This window comes from Anopheles coustani, assembly GCF_943734705.1.
Source record: "Anopheles coustani chromosome X unlocalized genomic scaffold, idAnoCousDA_361_x.2 X_unloc_1, whole genome shotgun sequence".
Taxonomy (NCBI): domain Eukaryota; kingdom Metazoa; phylum Arthropoda; class Insecta; order Diptera; family Culicidae; genus Anopheles; species Anopheles coustani.
This window is the reverse complement of record NW_026525048.1, coordinates 184,498-205,403: the sequence shown is the minus strand read 5'-3', so window position 1 is coordinate 205,403 and position 20,906 is coordinate 184,498. Positions and strand designations below refer to the sequence as shown.

The 20,906-nt window shown below is 46.9% G+C and overlaps 1 protein-coding gene across 1 annotated transcript; it reads right to left on the bottom strand.

The window, feature by feature from the left end:
• Nucleotides 1-10,869: 10,869 nt before the first annotated feature.
• LOC131269844 (uncharacterized) lies at nt 10,870-11,535 on the bottom strand. Its single transcript, XM_058272371.1, has 4 exons — nt 11,506-11,535; nt 11,315-11,433; nt 11,082-11,191; nt 10,870-10,997 (listed from the first exon to the last, which is right to left on the bottom strand). Exons 1-4 carry the CDS (start codon nt 11,509-11,511, stop codon nt 10,930-10,932), a joined length of 303 nt encoding a protein of 100 aa, XP_058128354.1. The 5' UTR covers nt 11,512-11,535; the 3' UTR covers nt 10,870-10,929.
• Nucleotides 11,536-20,906: the final 9,371 nt, after the last annotated feature.

Sequence of the window (20,906 nt, the reverse complement as noted above, 5' to 3'; positions counted from 1 at the left end):
GGACGCTGCTCCGTCGCTGCACTCGAACACCAGTCTCCGATCCTCCATCCAGCTAGCGAGAATCCTCTGCAGGTCGGTCGGGACCTCCATGTCCTGGGCCGCTGTAGCGATGTGGCTCCAGCTAGCGGTGTTAAACGCGTTTCTGACGTCCAGTGACACTATCATCAGACAGTGGTGCACATGGCGTCGCGTTATCGGCTCCCTGGTGTTGAGTACTGCGCCGGATGGAGGTGAGGATTGTCCGGGGCCTCCAAATGTTCGTTGAGCCGGTCGAGCATGAGGCACTCTAGGACCTTGCCAGCCCCGTTTAGCATCCCCAGGGGTCGGAACGACGAGGGCTCTCCTGGGGGCTTACCGGGCTTCGCCAGCAGCACCAGCCGCTGTTCCTTCCAAGGTGATGGAAACTCACCCTGGTCAAAACAGGACTGGTACACACGCCGGAAGACCTCGGGGTGTCGGCGGATGGCAGCCTTCAGCGCTCCATTGCAGATCCCGTCGAGGCCGGGCGCCTTCCGGGGGGCCAAGGATCGCGCTAACTCCAGAAGCTCCTCGTCCGTGACTGCGCGGGACGGCGATGCACCTTCTTCGGTGGCCAGTGGGGTCGGCCACACGAACGGATCGTGTTGGGGGAACAGATCGTCAACGATGCGCTCAAGCACTGCGCGTTCCCTTTCGGGAACGACGCGGCTGCCCCGCAGGCGAGCCATCACGACCTTGTACCCAGCTCCGAATGTGTTCTCCTCGGCCTCCCGGATGAGCTCGTCGAAACTTTCATCCTTGCTCGCCTTGATGGCCCGGGGCAGGCGTGATCTGAGAGCCATGTGGCGCTCAGCTGCTACCAGTCGCTCACCTGGGTCCGCGGTAGAGCGGGCGCTTTCGCTGGCTGCCTGGCATTCTCTCCGCTGCCTGTCGAGCTCCGGGGTCCACCAGAACGCCGAGGACCTCACCTGGAAGGCTGGACCGTGGTTGCGCTCCATGGTTTCGTCGAAGGCGCGTGCTACCAGACCTACGGGTGAGTCCACGAGCTCCGAAAAATGGCTGTGCCGCCGAGCCTCCACGTAAGACTCCGCGCGAACAGCCGCACCTTCCATCGCTGTCTTGCTGCGGCGCCGCTGCCGCTCGTTCCAGGATGCTGCTCCTCCCTGACACCACGCTGCTGCTGCTGCTGCTGACGATACACCTTGAAGCTCAGGTACTGGTGGTCGCTAGCGCTGTAGGACTCCAATACACGCCAAGTTCCTGATCGCGCGAGGCCCGGACTCGCAAACGACACGTCCACCACGCTGGCCGTAGCAACCCCATTCCCGGTGAAGGTGGGAGTGTTGCCACGGTTGAGCGTCTCCAGGCCGAGGTAGCTCATCGTCGTACGCAACTCAAGACCTTTCGGCGTGTCGGAGAAGCCTCCAAAAGCCGTATGGGCGGCGTTGAAGTCTCCCGCGACCACCAGTCGTGCGTGACCCTGTGCTTCGATCTCCAGGAGGTCGGGGTACTGCTCAAACCTGGGCGGTCTCCAGCTAGGGGAGGTGTAGCAGCTGACGAAGCAGATGCCACCGATCTGCGCTGCCACCATCCCAGGGACACTGCTCCAAACTCGCTGGATGGGTGATGCACCTGTCGCGATGACCGCAACCTGCCCATTGCAGTCTACCGCCCAGTTCCCGGTGCCACCCGGGGGACGGTAAATTTCGCTTGCCAGGACGACATCGACCCTCGCCTCCCTAGCCGTCTGCAGCATGAGGTCCTACGCTGCTCGGCCTCTACCCAGGTTGAACTGCAGTACCTTCAGCACCGACCGATCCTCCTGGTCACGTGTCCGTCTTAGCGGGAGCATGGCGCTGGCTGGCTTCTACATGAGGGATCCCCGATCATGTGGGGTTCTCCACAAACCATGCACCTCACCGGGGCTGTGCAGGTCTTTGCAATGTGGCCTTTACCACCACACCTAAAGCAGCAGTCAGACCGGTCCACTCCCTTGCAGGTCGCAGCGTGATGCCCACGCTCCTTGCATCTGTAGCACCGCTGGGAAGGAAGGCCAAGCGGCGGGAGAATCTCCATGCGGACCCTTGTGTAGTCGATCCGCAGAGGCTGCTCGCTCAGCGTGAGCGCCTGACGCCGGGGGATCCGCATCCGTGCCACCTGCAGTCCGTCGGTGCGGGTCCTCATGAATATCGCCTCAGACGAGATTTTGGCCCCGATGGCGAGCTCGACCGCTTCAGCCACTTCGTCGGCCGTGACGAGCATGTCAACGCCTTTCAGCTGAACCGTCGCCATCTCCGTCTGCAGGCTCGCCTTTGCGGTTTCTCCCACCGCCTTGGCAACCCTCTCCAGTACGGCGCCGCTGTCCACGGCCTTCGACAAGTACAACGTCAGAACGTTGTCTGCCGACCGCCGGGGACGATCAATAGCACCGTCCAGCTCGCGGTCCTGCCGTACTGCCAGGTAAACTTCCTTGTAGCTGCGCTCGGGCAGTGCCGTCAGCTTGATTGCGTCAGGTCGCGTCTTCCTGGGACGCTATCTTCGCTTCTTTCTCTTTTCCTGGCCTGGCTCAGGAATCACGACGTTCTTCGGCGGCGGATTGCGAGCTTTCTGCGGCTTCGTTGTAGGCTGCGACGAAGGTTGACCTGCGGCCGCCTGCGAGCTACGTTGGTTCCGAGCTGACACTAGAAACCAGGGGTTCTCCTTTCGCTGTGCAAGAATTTGACGACTCTCCTCCTCATCTTCCAGCCGTTCCTGCTCCAGTTGCGCTTCTAATTCCCGCAGCTGGTTCTGAAACAGGTGGATCACACTGGTTCGTTTTAGCTGACGCTCTTCCTCACGCCGCCGGAAGAACTCGCCTGCCTCCTGGTTGTTTGCCCGCTGATCATTCAGCTGACGCCCTGCGCGAGACTGGCTACGCTGACGTCCTGCACGAGACCGGCTACGCTTGCGCTGCTGTTTCCTTAGCTGCTTCTCCTTTTGTTGCTCGTGGGTGGGGTGGCTGTGGGGGGTCGGTCCTACACGACCCACGGGGGGTACCTAGGTACCACTGGGGCACAAAACCACTATTCCTGCACTTCCAGCACTTCCACTCGATTCTGCTCGAATTTGCCTGTTGCTCAAGGGCCGGGATTTTGCTCTTAGGGCCGCACGGAAAATCGGCACCACTTTCACCAAAAAGTTTTCCGCTCACCGTTTGCGCAAAACACAGCCGATCTTCTCGCGGTTTTCACCAAAAATTCTTAAAAAATTTTCTTCGTCGAAAGACACCTCGCTTGACCGGGAAATCGTGAAAAACTTTTCCACTAATTTCCCGGCTGACAGCTTGTCAAAAAGTTTTTCGCGTTTTCAAACCTGACGTTACACATCATGGACATAAAATAACAGATAAAAACATACTGCCAGTTGAGTCTGTGGCGGCCGCGCTAAACGACCGCGTTGTGGAAACTCGACTGCAGCCGACCACACGCGCCACCTATCGGAAAACTATAGAACTGGCGGCAACTATAAAAGCGCGAAGCGGATCGAGTTTTTCGCTCTTTCGTGTCCGACCTTCCACCGTCATCCGTGTTGGGACCGGTGTGCTAGGCCTTTCTTTCTATCACTTGTTCGATCGCTCTCCACCACCGGTGTTGAGACCCGCGTGCCTCATTTTCAGTTTCTTACTTCGTGTATTACTCCGAACTTGGATCAAATGAAAAACGGTAGATTCCCTCGAGAAATCCAAACCTCCGAGGGAACCTCCAAACTGGTGACCCCGACGTGATCCAGGTTCCCCGAAGTGCTCGAGTCCGGCTTTTCCGCGAAACGTACCACGCGCACGAAACTCTGCACCGCGCAGACGGTTCACAGTGAGGTGCTCCACGCGTAAAAAAACGAGCATCGAACATTCCCGTTTTTCCCACGAAGTAAAGCACGTGCTCGAAACGTCGCACCGAGCAGCCGGGTGCAGTGAAGTGTTCCATGCACACGACGCACCGCGCCGGACAGACAATTTTAGTGAAACGCTTGCGCTACACATTACCAGTTCCGTGAAGTGAAGCACGCGCACTAAACGCTGCGCTGGACAGACGTTTTTCCGCGAAGCCGTCAACCGGCCCGAAGCACCACGTCGAACATTTTCCGTTCTACGAAGACCACGCGTGAGGAACCCCTGCACCGAGCAGACGTTTATCGTGTTTTATCGTGAATTGTTCTGTGCATACGATACGCCGTGCCGTGCCACCACTGTTCCACGAAGACCACGTGTCCGGAACCCCTACACCGAGTAATTACTTTTCCGCATAGTGACCTAAGCACACGAAACGCTGCACCGGGCAGTCGTTTTTCCGCGAAGTGACCACGTCGACGTTAACAATGCATAAAATCCAACACAGCCCGGAGCCGCCCCGCGATCGACGGCAGCCCCAAGATACGACCACCGCCTCCTTGGAAGAGATGGAAGGAGAATCAACACCGACCGCTTCTACCTCACGTGCCATCGAGGATCCACCGAGGGCTGTAGAGGAAAAATCTCGCGGATGTTTCGGAAGGATATAACTTGTGTAGCGATCCTGCTCAGAGGTGCCCAACTTCCTCATTAGCAATCGCACTTTCGCTTCATCTTCCAGTTGCGCGGCATCCTTTTGAAATAGGTCCTCGTACCTCGCATACCATGCCGCGAAAGTGGTTCCAGCATCGGCGTCGTACGTAAATTCTTTGATGTGCCCGCACAAAGAATCTAAAATCTGCTCCGGCTTTTTTTCTTCACTCGCGGCGGGTTCTTTTTGTCGCATTAATTGCAACAAAATTTGCTGCTGCTGGGCCATCTGCTGTTGCATGAGTTGCAGAATTTGGGGCGTTGAAGAATTTTCGACGATTGGTGGCGTCAAAAATGGTGGAAAACTTCCATTTTGCTGCGCGGTCTGGGCCTGGGCGGTTTGTTGCAATGGCGGTGCATGAGCATCACGACGATCTCCCGCCTGCACAAGCGGCTGCGATGGCGGTGGGGCCAGTGAACCCAACCATCCTTGGGACGCGCGCCGTTCTTCTTCTTCCTGACTCATTCTTCGACGCTTCCTCGGTGGCGAAATTGTTGCGCGGTGGAGCTTTGTATCCTTTTCACTTACCGCTTTCAACTTTTACTCGTCGCCAGCTGTAGTTTCCACTAGAGATTGGAAAGATGATTCTTTGAAAAGATCAGGTGCGGTGCAGTTGCCTCAGAGATTCTTCCGCACGTCCCAGGAGCGATTTTTCGTCGAATCGGTTATAGATTAAACGACAAATATTTGCCTGGTCATTACAACACCGTGAAAAATGGGATATATTGTAAGATATCACATACATTCAGAATATTTTTTACATAAATATTCAATATTGGAATATTTAACTGTTTATGTTTATTCGTGATATTTGTGGATGTGATTTTATCAACCATAATTAATATCGTTGCCCACCTATAACAGTAATTCATTCAAAATTATAGCGATTGGTACAATAACCGCTATCTTCTGTTACCTGTGCTTTTTGCTATCGTTTATGTACGGAAGAAAGTAAGAATGGTGTATAGATTTGCCCCACACTAACATAGTAGGCAAGTTGATCAACCATACGAAGTACGATCAACCATTGAGCAGGGCTAGCCAGCTCGTTGATCAATCGAACGAACTAATACCGCACCGCCGGTTGGTGGAGTGTTGTCGTACACATTCATGATCAACCGTAGAACGAATCAATATTGCACCGCTGGCTATAGCCGGCACGGTAGGAGACCGCACGAGGAATCAATACCGCACGTCTGGCGTGCGATTGAGCAGTGCTAGGGAGCACGGTGAACGATCGTCGTGCGTAGAACCAATACCACACCGCCAGCGGGTGGCGTATTGTCTTACACATTCATGAGCAACCGTAGAGCGAATCAATATCGCACCGCTGGCGTACGGTAAGGAAGCATCTTCACACAGCTGGCGAGTCGTGATTTTTCTTATGTATGCATAGTCGGGACCACACGCGTAAGGAAGAATCATTTTGGTTGATTTGAATGTGCGGTACTCGTTCGCTCAGTCGAAAGATCAGAGTGAATCATACAGTTCTGATTCAATTTGCCCATGCCTACTACAAACGCGCTGAATGGGTGAAGTGCCTGTCGTGATGACCGCAACCTGCCCATTGCAGTCCATCGACCCTCGCCTCCCTAGCTGTCTGCAGTATGAGGTCCTGCGCTGCTCGACCCCTACCCAAGTTGATCTGCAGTAACTTTAGCACGGACCGATCCTCCTGGTGACGTGTTCACCTTAGCGGGAGCACGGCTCTGTCTTGTTCCCACACGATGCATCCCCGACCACACACCATGCACCTCACCGGAGCGGTGCAGTCTTTAGCGATGTGGTCCTTATTGCCATATCGAAAACAGCGGTTCGAACGGTTCAGACCAAGCGGTGGGAGAATCTCCATACGGACCTGTGTGTATCCAAGCCCCAGTGACTTCTCGCTCAGCGTAAGCACCAGGTGCCGAGGGATCCGCATTCGCGCTACCTGCAGACCGTCGCTACTGGTTTGCATATATATGGCCTCGGACGAGACGTTCACGCCTGTGGCGAGCAACTGCTTCGACGCCTTTCAGCTCAACAGTCGCCATCTCCGTCTGCAGGCTCGCCTTGGCAGTATTTCCCACCGCCTTGGCAACCTTCTGAAAAACCGCATCCGCGGTCTTTGCCAAATACAAGGTCAGTACGTTGTCTGCCGACCGCCGGGGACGCTTAATGGCCTCGTCCAACTCACGATCCTGACGGACGGCCATGTATACCTCCTTGAAACTACGCTCGGGCAGAGCCGTCAGTTTGATCGCGTCAGGTCGCGTCTTCTTGGGGCGCGATCTTCGCCTCTTCTTCTTCTGCCCAGCCTCAGGAACAATGACGTTCTTGGGCGGCGGGTTGCGGACCTGCCGCGGCTTTGTTGATGATGCCGATGTAGCATGTGCTGCGGCCGCCTGAGTGTTGCGGGGTTTTCGAGGTTGTACAACGAACCAGGCGTTCTCCTGCCGTTTGGGTTGGAGCTGGCGACTTTCCTCCAGATCAGCCAGCAGTTCCTCCTCCAATTGTTCCTCCATTTCCCGCAGCTGATTTTTGAACAGACGGATCATGTTGTTCCGTTTCATCTGCCGCTCTTCTTCACGCTGCCGTAAGAACTCCTTGGCCTGGTCGTTGGACTCGCGATGCTCGTCCTGGTGTCGCCGTGAAGACAAAGCTATTTTCCCTGTAAAATTGACTGGAAATAAACAGTGAAAGTTTTAAAACGCCGCCAATACGGTAGTTTAATAAAACTGTGGTGGATATACAGTATCCATAGTTCGTGGTCACCTTGTATCAACGCATACTGCGTGAAACCACTCGCGGTAGCGGACTTATCAAAGCGGAGGGTTTGTCATCGTGTACAATTTGAACTCAGATGAAAACTCAGAGATTCTTTTAGTTACTGGATACGCGACGGGCATTACGACCACGTCCGATCAGTGTCCACCGAATAGTCCCTTGGTCTATTCGGTATCGATTTATTTATACGGTTTCTTAGGGCTAGTTTACAGGTGGTTGAATAAGTGTTGGTAATGAGGCTGACCTCGTTTACAAAAGTTGTTTGTTGGTTCTATAAATGCTGATTGGATATATTGATGTTTGTCAAGAATAGTTAGGTTGTTGACTTCGATCGCGCAAAGGTTTTTGCGCGCATCGTTCCCTGTTTGTTTCATAACATCCGGCCCGCTGTGGGTTATGCTTACTTAGCTCGAATGCCCGACGCCGGCTTGCCATGGGTCATATTACTAGGGTGCAATGCTCGCGCACCATCGAGTCGCAACTTGTTTACGAGTTGGAATTTGCTTATGCTGCATCTTTATAATTTCGGTTGAATCAAATATGAATAGATTGGCTTCGACCAATAAAAGTGTGTCTAGTTAAGATTGTGCATAGCGTATGCTACAAAACTAATAGTTCCATTTACCATCACTTACACCACAGGGACGAAGCGGTTTCTTTTGCAACACAACGAATTTAGGTTATAGCTGTTTGAAATAATTATAGTAAGCTAGTTAGTTGAAACATTTCAAAACATTCGTCAAGATAAGATTGAAAGATGATTGGCACCGGGCGGTCAGATAAGATAGATAGCTAGACAATAAGAAAGAGAGCGATAAATCGAAATATAATTATAAATACGAGGGCTGACAATAAAGTAAAGTCTCCAATTTTTTTTTCATAGAAAATAACATTTATTTACAAAAAGCGATACACCGTTGGAAAGGCCAAGGTCTTGGCTACTTTTCTACATAATCGCCATTTTTTCCAACACCTTGCGCATCCGCGCAGAATACCACTCTCCGTCCACCTCGCGCAGCCAGGTGTTGACCTCTTTCTGAACCTCCGCGTCAACTTTGTGATACTGCAAGTTGTTCACAAGGATATGACGGATTGTTTCGCTGCTACACACTCCTCCAAGCTTCTCTTCCAAGTCCCTAATTGTCGCACGGCGGTTTTTGAGCATTTCTGCCTCCACTGCTTGAACAATCGCATCCGAGACCGACGGTCGGCCACTTCTCTCCTCGTCGTGAACATTAGTGCGCCCGGAATTGAACTCGCGGCTCTTTCACCTCTAGGTCACTTACGCACGTTTTTTATGACCATACACTTTTCCCCGTAAACTTCAACTAGTTGACGATGGATTTCAATAGGTGTCACCTTTTTCGCATTCAAAAAACGTATTACAGAACGCAATTCGCACTTGGCCGCTGACGCGAGGCTGCTCGGCCAAGACCGAGCGGTCGGGGAAGCCTCACCCAGCAGCAAAGTGGTAGTGGGGGAACCAAGGAACACGGCGGTGTTGCCATATTTCGCCTAGCGCGTGATCCGGCGAAGTTGCAGCGTTGGAGACCTAACTTTATTGTCAGCCCTTTGCTCCAAAACATTTCCGTCGGTCTTGGTGTCCCTGGCACGTTTAGTTTTCGTTGCACTTCTTCCTTTATTAAACTCACTGCAGACCCCGTGTCCAAAAATGCAAAGGTATGCAGTTCGCGGTCTCAATGTTTAACGGTTATCGGAAGTATTTTTTTTTTTTTTTGTTTTCGGGGAGGAAACCTTCAAAAGGCGCCCACCTGGCACGACAGGAGGGGAGTGTCTGATTTTTTACGGACTAAAACCTAACCCCGGCCTCTAAACCCTGGCTCCACCCAGATCCCGTCTTAACTGATTTGGTATGGGTGGGGGTGATGTTGGTACATCTCGCCTTGGGTGATGCATGGCATCATGGCTCGTTTTAACGTGCATCTCTTTATCGTTGTCGCTGTCGTCTTCTGGCTGGCATGGGGCTTTCGTAGTTCCACATCCGCTGCAGATTCGTCATAATTTTACTGGTGGAGCAGGCTGCCTGCCACACAATCTCACTCGCACACATGTCGTCGCATAATTCGCGTAGTGTTGGATATGTTCCATCGGGTCGTTGGAGAGGTCGTCTTTCCGCGTTGAACCGAGGGCAGATGCGAAGCATGTGGTCTGCTGTCTCTTGTTCTGCTGGGCATGCTGGGCATGTTGGTGACACAGCGTTACCGACCCGGTGTTGGTAGGCTATCTTTTTGCCTTTTCGAAGCTGACCCTCCAGCTCCTGCGCTCTCGTTCAAGCTCGGAGGCCAGGTGCTCCAGCCTCTCGCTTCCCAACTACCCATTTGAATGCTATAAACTCGAGTTGAGCGGGTTATAGCCGGCTATCTGCAAATAATAGCCGGCAGCGACAACTCCCCGCGATAGCAGCGTCTTCGCGGGCTATTTCAGTGGTGAGCGCGCGAGAACCCCAGGGCCTTGAGTTACTTTTCCTCGCGGTGTATTTGTTTCTTTCACTCCGACGCTTGGCTGTGACGTCACAGCCCGTGCGCCGAATAAATACGATGAACGAAAATTATTTTAGCTTGGTTTTCATTTTATTTACCATTTTTTTGGTGAACACACAAGACTTACGATCTCTATCAAATGCAGTGATGATCATCATTCGAGTCTGGAATGTAAAATAAAAAAAGGATAAATAATAATTTGCCTTAAAGAATCGTAATCGAGTTGATATTATTGTTGAATGATATGAACAAGGCATTGTTATTATAGAATGTTGAAGATATCAATTAAATAAATTGATATACGAAATTTCCAACATCCATTAATTCACTCTTTAGGTATAAGAATCTTATGTTGATTTTTCTTATCTAATATTTTCTTATTACATAGACTCGATTTTTTGTAATAAAACTGTTGCATTAAACGGAACCAAATTAATATAAAAACTGTTAAGTTTTCAAAGCTATTACCCCAAATGTTTTAAATGATAGAATATCAGCTTACCAGACGATCTTTCCGTTTACCAGTTATGATACTGGCGGTATTGTTGAAGGCTGTAGACATCAGCATCATGCATTGAAGTGGAGGACGTTTAATGAATTCCGGGTTATCTAAAATGTTTCAATAATTTTAGTGAGTATATAAAATCGGAAATACACTTTCCCGTATCCTACGGCATATGTATGGTATTATTCCAATACGTCTTTTAGAAGATGACTTACCTAAATAATTTCCGGAAATATTCCGATGTACTGTAATGTCGCCGAAGATGCTTTTCATGAAACTGAAGCCAACCAAAGAAGTAAAACTAGAGAAAATTAAACACGTGGTGGCTTTGAACTATCGTGTAGTGTGGTTGTTAAGCTCAAATGCATTAAAGGGTGCGAATCCTCACACACATCGTGCCACTTTACGTGTTGCTAGAACAAAAGAATGATAACATTAAATCAAAGCTTATTAACTAACTATTAAGAATAAAACAATTTTATTACTTATTTTATTTACCTGCTTGAATCCGAATGGTTACTTCTGATGCAAGCAACCATGTACCTGTTTCCTCTGTTGTTAAAAAAAACGTTACACCATTCGTACATGTTTATGCTGACTACAAGTTGATACAAACGCCTTCGTTATGAGAAAAATACAGGACGAACAAAACAGATGCAGATGCAGCTGAAATTTAAAATAAGTAGAGCAATAGGGTTTATATATGGCAGGACGGCTTCGAAACGTTTTTTATCTCTTGATTAATCTCACCTGATATTCGGCAAAGCCGTACCTCTAGCACTACGAAAGCATACATCTGCAAAAAAGCTGTTCGTTTCGAAAAAACTGTCATTAGCTCCTTCATGTGACATCGAATGCAGCTGGAAAAGTAGATTCATATTACATTAATTTCAAACTGAACTGCTATTGATAAGCAATGTTGGTTTCACACTTCACCACATTGCTTTTTTAATTGTTTGAAACAGCGAGAGCAATATACTCACCCACTAGTATAGTTTTTCCGTCTGATCACCAAACGCACCAAACCAAAATCCGGCTGGATGGCCACTAAACGCAATTCCTGTTTTGCGTTGCTAGTACTAAGGATGCGCAACGACATTAGCTGTAAAAACACAATAATGATCAAACATTAGCAACGTTATAAGATCTAGCAAACATACACATTACAACTCACCTGCATATTTCAAGAAGTTTCTTCGGTGCGTTATCCAACGCAACGATACCTATGTCCATGTATACCGGGCAGGATACGTGCAAGTGTTCTGAGTCGAAACCAACCCACCGGAATGATAATCACGCTGCTTGCACAGAATATAAACCTTACACCAGATGCGCTGCTGACATCACAGAACACAATGTGATATGGGGAAATCCATATCGCGGATAAAGAACACTTTCCTTTCAACTTACCTGACTGTTTACGATGCGGGATTATGCATTGATGCATGCCCAAACCGATGGCGATTTGAATCGAATGCTACACTGAAGTAAACCCGTCGTAACTGAATGAAGTGCAACTGATGAAACCAAAATAAACCATCAGTAAAGATACAGTTTGCATTCGTAATACTGCAAGAACAAAATACAACACCAGAAATCATAAAATAATTCGGATGAAACACTTTCATTTCATTGCTTACCAGATTGTTTACATCTCGGCAGGTAAGGATTCGTCATGATGATATTGTTGGACGCTGCAGCTAAATTACGTCGCAAACTGCTTTGAATCGAAGGTTGATCGATTGAGGGTTGATTGAAGATAAGAAATAATGCCATGTAGCAGCTGAAATGTAAAAATAACATGTAATTATCAGCGAAAAACTTTAGCGAACTTACCGTGCTGCTTTGTTTACTTCGATGTGTCAAAATCACTCTGCGTGTGAGATGCGCCGTGTGAACGGGAAAAAAAACATTCACACGCACATCGTCGCGCGCGTTCTATCGCACAAAAAGGACGCTCCTTTGCTATCGCGGCATCTGCGGCGGGCTATGTTCGAGAGCGGCATCGAAAAATTTGGCTAAGTCCACGAGCGATGGGTCTCCGCCACTATCGCGGCATCTGCGGACGGCAATCATCGAGAGTGGCATCGCAAAAATCGGCTAAGTCCGAGAGAGCTGGTTTTTTTTGTATGGAGTTTTCTCCGCGATGCTCAATTTTCAAATGGAACCCAAATCCAGGCTGGTTGGGTTAGCTTCGTCACTCTCTCAGTGAGAAGCGCTATCGGGTCTAGGCTTCGGCAACGCCACTGCCTCCGGGCCCCTCGGAGCCCCATCGCCTGACGGTGTTGGTGGTGGTGTGGCCAAATCCCCGGCGTCCCTAGCGCCTGCGTTGGGCAGCGATCCCAAAACCATCGTTTTGCTGATCGCTCGCGAGGAACGCATTGGCAGGCGGCTGGGCGGGGGGTTACCCTGTTGCTTTTCGGCCAAACGGGTCGAAACTCGCATCTTCTGGTTCGTGGTATTCGTCAAACTCACCCGCACCGACGCGCTCTGACCCACGCTGCCACACAGGAGTCAAAAGCCGTTATTTTACCGTTATTTTACCGTTAGGTACCTCCGTATCTCGGCCTCCCGTCGTCTCGTCCAAAATCTCTACTCTCTTGTCCCAATGCACTGCACGTCGCTCTCGCTCTGCACTTACTGTAGCTCCACCAGCGCTCACACTCACATACACACACCCACGCAAGTTCCCACTTGTTAGCTGCGGAGCAATCCAAAAGCACGTCTGCTCTCGTCGACTGGCCGATCGCAACTCTTTATCGGAAGTATTTGGTAGTATAATTTTTCTCTAAGATTGTGTACATTTAGCCTTGCAGCATTTCCTTGGTTGGTATGTGTCATGTTACGATGTAGCAGTGTGTTATGCTTCCGGTGACAATTACCTTCGCGACATTGAGGTGGTAAATTGCATTGATTGGCATGATGGTTGCGCGAATTGCAACAATTTATGCACAAACCTAAACGCCTAAAGTCTTTCGTCAATATTCGCGAATTTAAATCTTCTACAATCTGTGGTTTGATGGTCTCTTTTGCAAATTTGGCAACCATATCCTATATTTCTCACTAAACCCTGGTCGGCTTGCAGGAATGGGCAATTTTTTAGCAATAGTTTAGTGAATTTAAATATATGATCTATTCAGCTAGGGCACACATAAATGAATTAATGAAGGTTTTGGGGTTGTTCAATGTAGGTTTTTAAACTTTAAGCAAATCATTTACCAAGGTTCGATAAACTATTCTAACATTTCCATATTCCTTTTCCAATCTCTCAATGATTCTATCGATATTTTGTGCAGCTTAACCTTTGATCTTTTCTTGCACAGCGCAGGCTATCACCATTGAACTCCGGCAAACTTAAGGCCGGGTCCTTTGGGCTTTCGTGCACTAGTTCTTTTAAGGCTTTGGTCATTTTAGTTACCATCTTCTCTAATGGCTCCTCCATTGGCAGACTTGTCGCGGGTGGCACCTATTGGCTCCTGGAGTTGGGCAAGTTATTGAGCCGCCTCCTTGCGTTCTTCTTCCAACTAGTTGCAACTGCCGCTTAAGGCCTTGTGTCTCTACTTGAGATTTTTCTACTTTACTCTTCAGGTCGTTTATCACGGCCCACACGTCTGGCTCTTTTGAACTTTGCCTAGAGGTCATTTTGTAAAATAAAATCGCTTCTGCGGTATCGTCGTCGATCACTTCCGTAAAACAAATTAAATCACTTGGGTAAAACAATCGGCAAATCGTTTGACAACGTTAACAATTATCACTGAAAACAAAATCTGCTTCGCTCAATATCACTCGCGCTTTCTTTCACAATAGGAAGGCGCCCTAACACGTTTACATCGGAAAAAAACTTACCCCTTTCTACTCACGGTTTTTGGTGGTATTTTGATGGCTGCTTCGAAGTCTCTGCTGTAGTCACCGGTTGGTGTCCCTTGCCACCGGCTGGCTTTCTCGGGTCTGGGCACCGGCTGGCTTTCTTGCCACTGATTGACTTCCTTGCCACTGGCTAGCTCCCTCAGGGCGGAAAGGGGGGGGGGGGGGAGGGGTGAGCGGGGTAGCTGACTTGTACCGTCTAGCTTTCTCGGGGCGGGGGGGCCGGGGGGTCTGGCTTCCTCTGGGCGGGAGGCTTCCTTTGCTTTCTACGTCCTTGTCAAAACAGCACTGTTCTAAGCACTCGACCTTGTGCTTCCGATACAACTGCTCTCTGGACCACCAAATTGTAAACGACGCAGGCAATGAACCTGCGGCCGTTTCCCCTAAAGGGGGAGAGTCTTTTGGCGCAGTGAAGCGTCGAGATTACCCTGCCCCTTCCTCCACAACTTTTACCAAACATATATATAAATAAGGACACAGTTGTGGTTTTGGTGAAAGACAGTTGTCTGTGTGTTTATTAAGTGGGAATTAGTAAGAGCGAAAAGGCAAGTGCGTTACGAGCTTTGATTCTTAAGTGACATATTTCGACTGTTAATTATTTTATTTTATTTTAATTAATTGCTCTAGCGCCGACAATACGTATAATCAAATAGTTCGACATCTTTTCTTCAACCGAGCCCCGTGCACTGTTGGGAGTTGCGTATCCCACAGTAACGCCCCCGTGTACTTCTCACCAGGTTGAAAAGAAGACGACGAGGGCGAAGGGCCCGACATCGACGAGGACAACAACATCGAACCATCCGCCAATAACGAGATGGACGTGGACGAGGACAACGAGGCGCCGAATGCGTGCGTCCCAGTCGGTAAAACTTCGGCTGCAGCAGCAGCAGCAGCCAATGGAGACGGCCGATGCTGAAACAAGCAGTACGACCACAACTACTAATCCGGTCAGTGGAGCTACCTCGGGGTCCTCCATCACTACCTCGGGATCGTCCGGCGACGCTGTTGATAGTCCTTCGTGTGGGACTCCTCTTGTAATGTCCTCCGCGGCCGCATCCTCTGGCAGTACGGCAGAAGCAACGGCATCGGCTGTAGCCGGTTCCTCCAACGCCGCTATGCTAGCCGCCACACGCCAGGTGGTGAATCCGCTCAGTCGGCAACAGCAACAGGCAGGTCACTTGATGCAGATGAATCCCGCTCACTTGATGCTCGAGCACGAGAGTGCCGATGATCGGATCGTGCCCAGTACACCGACACTTTACGTAACACGACGCAGGGATGGTGAGGCCGTGAGTTCGCCACATCCGCAGGTGCCCAACGCACGGTTCACTTTCGGCGAAACTTCCACTAGCCGGCAGTCGGTCGGCGTTGTGCCGACGAGTGTCGGTGCCGGCGGCGGTAACGTAGATCAGCAGATGTTACTTGGCGGGGTTAAGCGGCATACCTTCTTCTGCTAAGTAATAGATAGATAGATATGAGTAATATATTATGGCAACCGTGATGCCGGAAGTGCACGTGTATATATATTATTATATTATATGGCGATCGTGATGTTTGTATATGTAGATTATTGTGCTGTACCAAGCATACACGCAGGCGCAATTACCAAAAGTGCAGATTAAGATAAGCTTAAAACAATTAACATTTCAAGCTCCATTGCAGAACTTAATCTTCCAAGCAAGTTCTAAGTAGAATACAATGTAGAATGCAATATGGCATGCAACACAATTGCAAGGCAAGATAAAACGCAAAGATGCAACGTAATCACAATCAAAGCCAAACGGGCATGTACGCATATTGTAACCTGATATTGTTTACCGATAACAAATTCAACCACGGAAACCCAAAATAACTTTGCGCAATAAACCAAATGTTAAAGAAGCAATGCATGCGTAGTTGGGAATGCGTGTTCCCACGCTTTCAAGTGCATACGCCCTTAGGTAGCATACGACTCGTCTCAATATGACACCGCGAGATAATTCTCACGATTTCGGGTGCACATGCAAACACGCCAATAAACAACATCTTTAGTTCAAGGGCAAAAGAACGTTTAGAAACGCATTCAAATACAATGTATGGATTCCCACACTTTCAGGTAAAATAATGAACCCCAAATTAGGCGAACGAACATGTTCGATCATGATAGGCACGTGTAGGATCATATTAACCAAACTAACCAATCATAATTAAGTAAACAGGAAGTTAGCCAGACAGTAGATCAATATTAAATCTTTAAACGACCAATCAAAATTCAGACAAACAAAAGTGTTAAATTCAATATTATTTTCTTCATCAAAATTCTTAGAAATTCACACATGAACCGTGGGAACCCATCAGAAATAATCCAAAAAGAAATGTTAAACTTAAGGAAGAAATTGTACTATAAATAAAGGGCGAAAGACTGATCGAACAGGTCTCAGTTGAGCAGAAGTCTCAGTTCACAACGCTCAGTTCCGCAGAAACCTCGACATAGTGAAATCTCAGTTTAGAACTGAGCTCAGGCTCAGTTCCATCCCCGTTCAAGGATGGAGTTACAGACAGTAAAGAAGTTATAGTGAAAAATAGACCAAGGCACAGTTCGATCAGTTTAGGCAACTATAGAAACGAAACCACACTTGTGTTTTATTTCGGGACAAAGTCTCGAAAAGGAGGAAGGATGGGTTTCTTACAGGTGCATCGTCGATCAGTGAATTCCACCACGAGTAAAGGGCATTCTACAGTCAGCAGTGAGGCTGCTAATTGAAGTGATAGAAGAAAGATAATATATCATGGCAACCGTGATGCCGAAAGTTCACGTGTAGACATATTATCATCAGAAGCGAAGTGGAGAGAACTGCGTAATTATATCATGGCAACCGTGATGCCGAAAGTTCACGTGTAGATATATTATGCTAAGAAAGTGATGTGAAGAAGAATATGAAATATATCAAGGCAACCGTGATGCCGAAAGTTCACGTGTAGATATATTATCATAAGAAATAGGAGAAGAAGAAAATATGTAATATATCAGGGCAACCGTGATGCCGGAAGTTCACGCGTAGATATATTATTATATTACATTATGTTTTATTATATTACAGGGATATTAAACTAGATCACTAGAATTTTGGATAAATCCAGACGGCGGTCTCGAATAAGTTAACAACGATGAAAAATTTCCTATGTCTCAGGTAGTATTAGTAGTAGTAGTATTCATTTATTTCCATTCTTTACATTTCATACCTCATTTGAGGGTTTTCGATTTTTTTTTTATAGATAATGGGTTAGAAGTATTCTTTCCGTATTGAGGTTGAGGTTTACTAGCTATTTACTTTGTATCATTTTTAAGTAACTGTTATGATAGGATTGATGTGTATGAGGGAAAAAGAAATTGATGGAATGAAAAACCCTCGAGTAGAGTAAATGTAAAATTAAATCTAAACCTACGCTAACATCTATTCTAAATAATACAATAATTTCTACATAATAAATTAACATATGATGATCTATGGATTGAAGTTCCCTTATCATTTGATAGGTGCTGGTTGCACATCTATCAAAGAATCTGGTTTTGTGGTTAGCTAAGATTTGGAAAAAGGTATTAATATTACAGTCCTGATGCAGTGAAGACGTTCTGTATCAAGGAGGAACTCTAAGTATAGCCTTTAGGAACTTGTTTTGAGCTCTTTGCAATTTTAGCTTATGAGAATAAGCGCAATTTGACCATACTGGTGAGGCGTAGGTTTATTGTAGGCGTATTGGGCAAACTAGTGCTTTGTAGACTAAGATTTTGTTTTTGAAATTTAATTTTGAATTTTTATTCAAAAAACAGTATAAAATTTTAAATATTTTTTCACTTTTGTTGTGCAGTATTTCAATATGCGTTTTAAATGTAACTCGTTTTTCCAGATGAAGGCATAAATATTTGATAGTGTTTTTGCAGGGTATTCTGTTCCCTTGTATTTTTAGATTGCTAATAGGTAGTTTGCTTTGGCTTGTATTTCTAGTAAAGAAAATAGCTTCAGATTTGTCGCCATTTACTTTTAGCTTCCATTTTGTACTATATTTCGCATATTTTGCAAGAGCTCTATTTAGAGTTTTGGTTATCGTTTTGAGTAGTTTTGCTGTTGACGATAGAGCAATATCATCTGCATATTGATATTGTACACAGTTACTCATGTGAGGAATATCAGAAACGTATATGTTGGATAATAACGGTGAGAAGACGCTACCTTGTGGAACACCTGCTGATGGTGTGTAAGCATCAGATATTGAGTTTCCGATATGAATTCTGTTATGCCTATTTGAGTTGAATGAATTTATAATATTTATTAGGTAATTTGGAAAGTTTAGTTTAATAAGTTTGTAGATTAAACCTTGATGCCAGATAGAATCAAAGGCTTTTTCAGTGTCTAAAAGAACTAGTCCGGTTGATTTTCTATTTTCCCTATTGTGGGGAACATTGTTAGTAAGTCTCATCAGTTGATGCGTGGTAGACAAGTATGGGCGGAAACCGAATTGACTGTTGGGTAGTATGTTGTTGTTAGTGGTGTGGGCATTTAATCTATTCTCTATAAGCTTTTCAAATATTTTGCCTAAGCAACTAAGTACGCTAATAGGCCTGTAACTTGATGGTTGGCTATGGTCTTTACCTTGTTTAGGGACTGCAATAACTTTAGCTATTTTCCAAGTATCTGGAAAGTAACCAAGCTTCAGACATCCATTGAAAATTAAGTTAAGATAAACAATGGCTTTGTTAGGCAATCTTTTTAGACAAGTATTGTTGACCTTGTCATGTCCCGTTGATTTCTTCGATTTCAATCGTCTCATTATTTTCCAGATATCTTTTGGTTTAAATAAAGTAAACGGACGTTTAGTGGGATCACGATTGTTGCCAAGATGGTTTTCAACTGTTGTTTTTACAAGGCGTTCGATTGGGCTCTTGTTTTTTGAAACATTGTGAGCGGCTTTAAATACATTTTTCAGCGCCTCACATTTTTCATTGGAAGTGATTAAATGTTGGGTATTAATTTTCAGTACAGGGATGGACTTTTGGTTGCCTTTAATAATTTTAACAAACTTCCATAGTTTTGTATGATATTGAGTATCGGAGTTCATCGATTTAAGGTTTTTTTACCACTAGCTTGACGCCCCGGCGTTGCTCGGTGACGAAGGGATTGAGAAAAGAATTATGGTTTTACTCTTTACTTGAAAGTTTGAATTAATTTATTAGTTACAATAACGGCAAATTTAAATGTATGAAATTTCATGAATTTCCCTGTGATGTATATACCTTAGGGTAACTATGTTGGATACACCTTGACATTTGTTTACATGCTTGTTTTGTTAGTGTTACTAAAACTGAGTTTTAATTGTAAAATTTAGATGATTTTATCAAAAAATAGTGATCAAGCAAACCTTCAACACCATCTGCAGTACTTAAACTTAATGTGTGAAAAGTTTCAGAAGCGACGGTTCAGTATTGGTCGAGTTTTTAGTGTACACAGAACTCCATACATAAAAAAAACTAAAATATGTAGTAGATTCTTTGTTACGCAATTCTGAAAGTTTGCTATCTATAAGATTTTTAAGAGAGTAGTATGTATGTTTTAGGATACTATCCAATCTGTGCCTTTGCCACCTTTTTCTGTAATTATTTCGTTAATTAGTGAGAGAATCTCAGGGGGGATGATTATATTATACGAGGGCTGACAATAAAGTAAGGTCTCCAACGCTGCAACTTTTTTTTTTTTTTTTTGAGTGCGAAAAAGGTGATACCTATTGAAATCCATCGTCAACTAGTTGAAGTTTACGGGGAAAAGTGTATAGACATAAAAAACGTGCGTAAGTGGAGCCGCGAGTTCAATTCCGGGCGCACTAATGTTCACGACGAGGAGAGAAGTGGCCGACCGTTGGTCTCGGATGCGATTGTTCAAGCAGTGGAGGCAGAAATGCTCAAAAACCGCCGTGCGACAATTAGGGACTTGGAAGAGAAGCTTGGAGGAGTGTGTAGCAGCGAAACAATCCGTCATATCCTTGTGAACAACATGCAGTATCACAAAGTTTCTGCCCGATGGGTGCCGAAACAGCTGACCGAAGACCACATGAAGCGGCGCGTGGAATGTGCGACCAAAGTTGTGGCCCGATGTGGACATCATCGATCACCCTCCCTATAATCCCGACGTGGCCCCAAGTGACTACCACGAAAAAAACATCTCGGCCCTGAAAAAACATCTCGGAGGGTAGAAGTTTGAAAGTGACGCGGAGGTTCAGAAAGAGGTCAACACCTGGCTGCGCGAGGCGGACGGAGAGTGGTATTCTGCCGGCATAGACAAGTTCATCGTGCGGATGCGCAAGGTGTTGGAAAAAAATGGCGATTATGTAGAAAAGTAGCCAAGACCTTGGCCTTTCCAACAGTGTATCGCTTTTTGTAAATAAATAAAGTTGACGTTTGTCATTCAGTCTTATCGGTCGCGCATCTTATCGGCTCCGCTGAAATTGTTTAATCTGTGTGTTAAAAAGGTATTTATTCACAGTGAGTCCATTGTGCATCGTCGGCTAAGACTACTTACAGTGCTTAAAAATTCATTCACGCCAATAAGCCGGTTTTGTTCACGTAATATTACGTTATTTTTGGTGTCCGTGTTTTTTCGCGCCTGACTTCTGGAGAATGGCGTCCATTTGTTTTGCTTGTGCAAACGACTTTGCATCGGATGCGGCGACGCTGCGATG

Bases quoted from the DNA above. Each gene is read 5' to 3' on its own strand.
- LOC131269844 (XM_058272371.1), bottom strand. The intron at 11,192-11,314 runs GTGAGTATATTG...CTACTTTTCCAG, and splicing joins CGGAAAAACTATACTAGTGG to CTGCATTCGATGTCACATGA. The intron at 10,998-11,081 runs GTGAGATTAATC...TTTAAATTTCAG, and splicing joins ACGGCTTTGCCGAATATCAG to CTGCATCTGCATCTGTTTTG.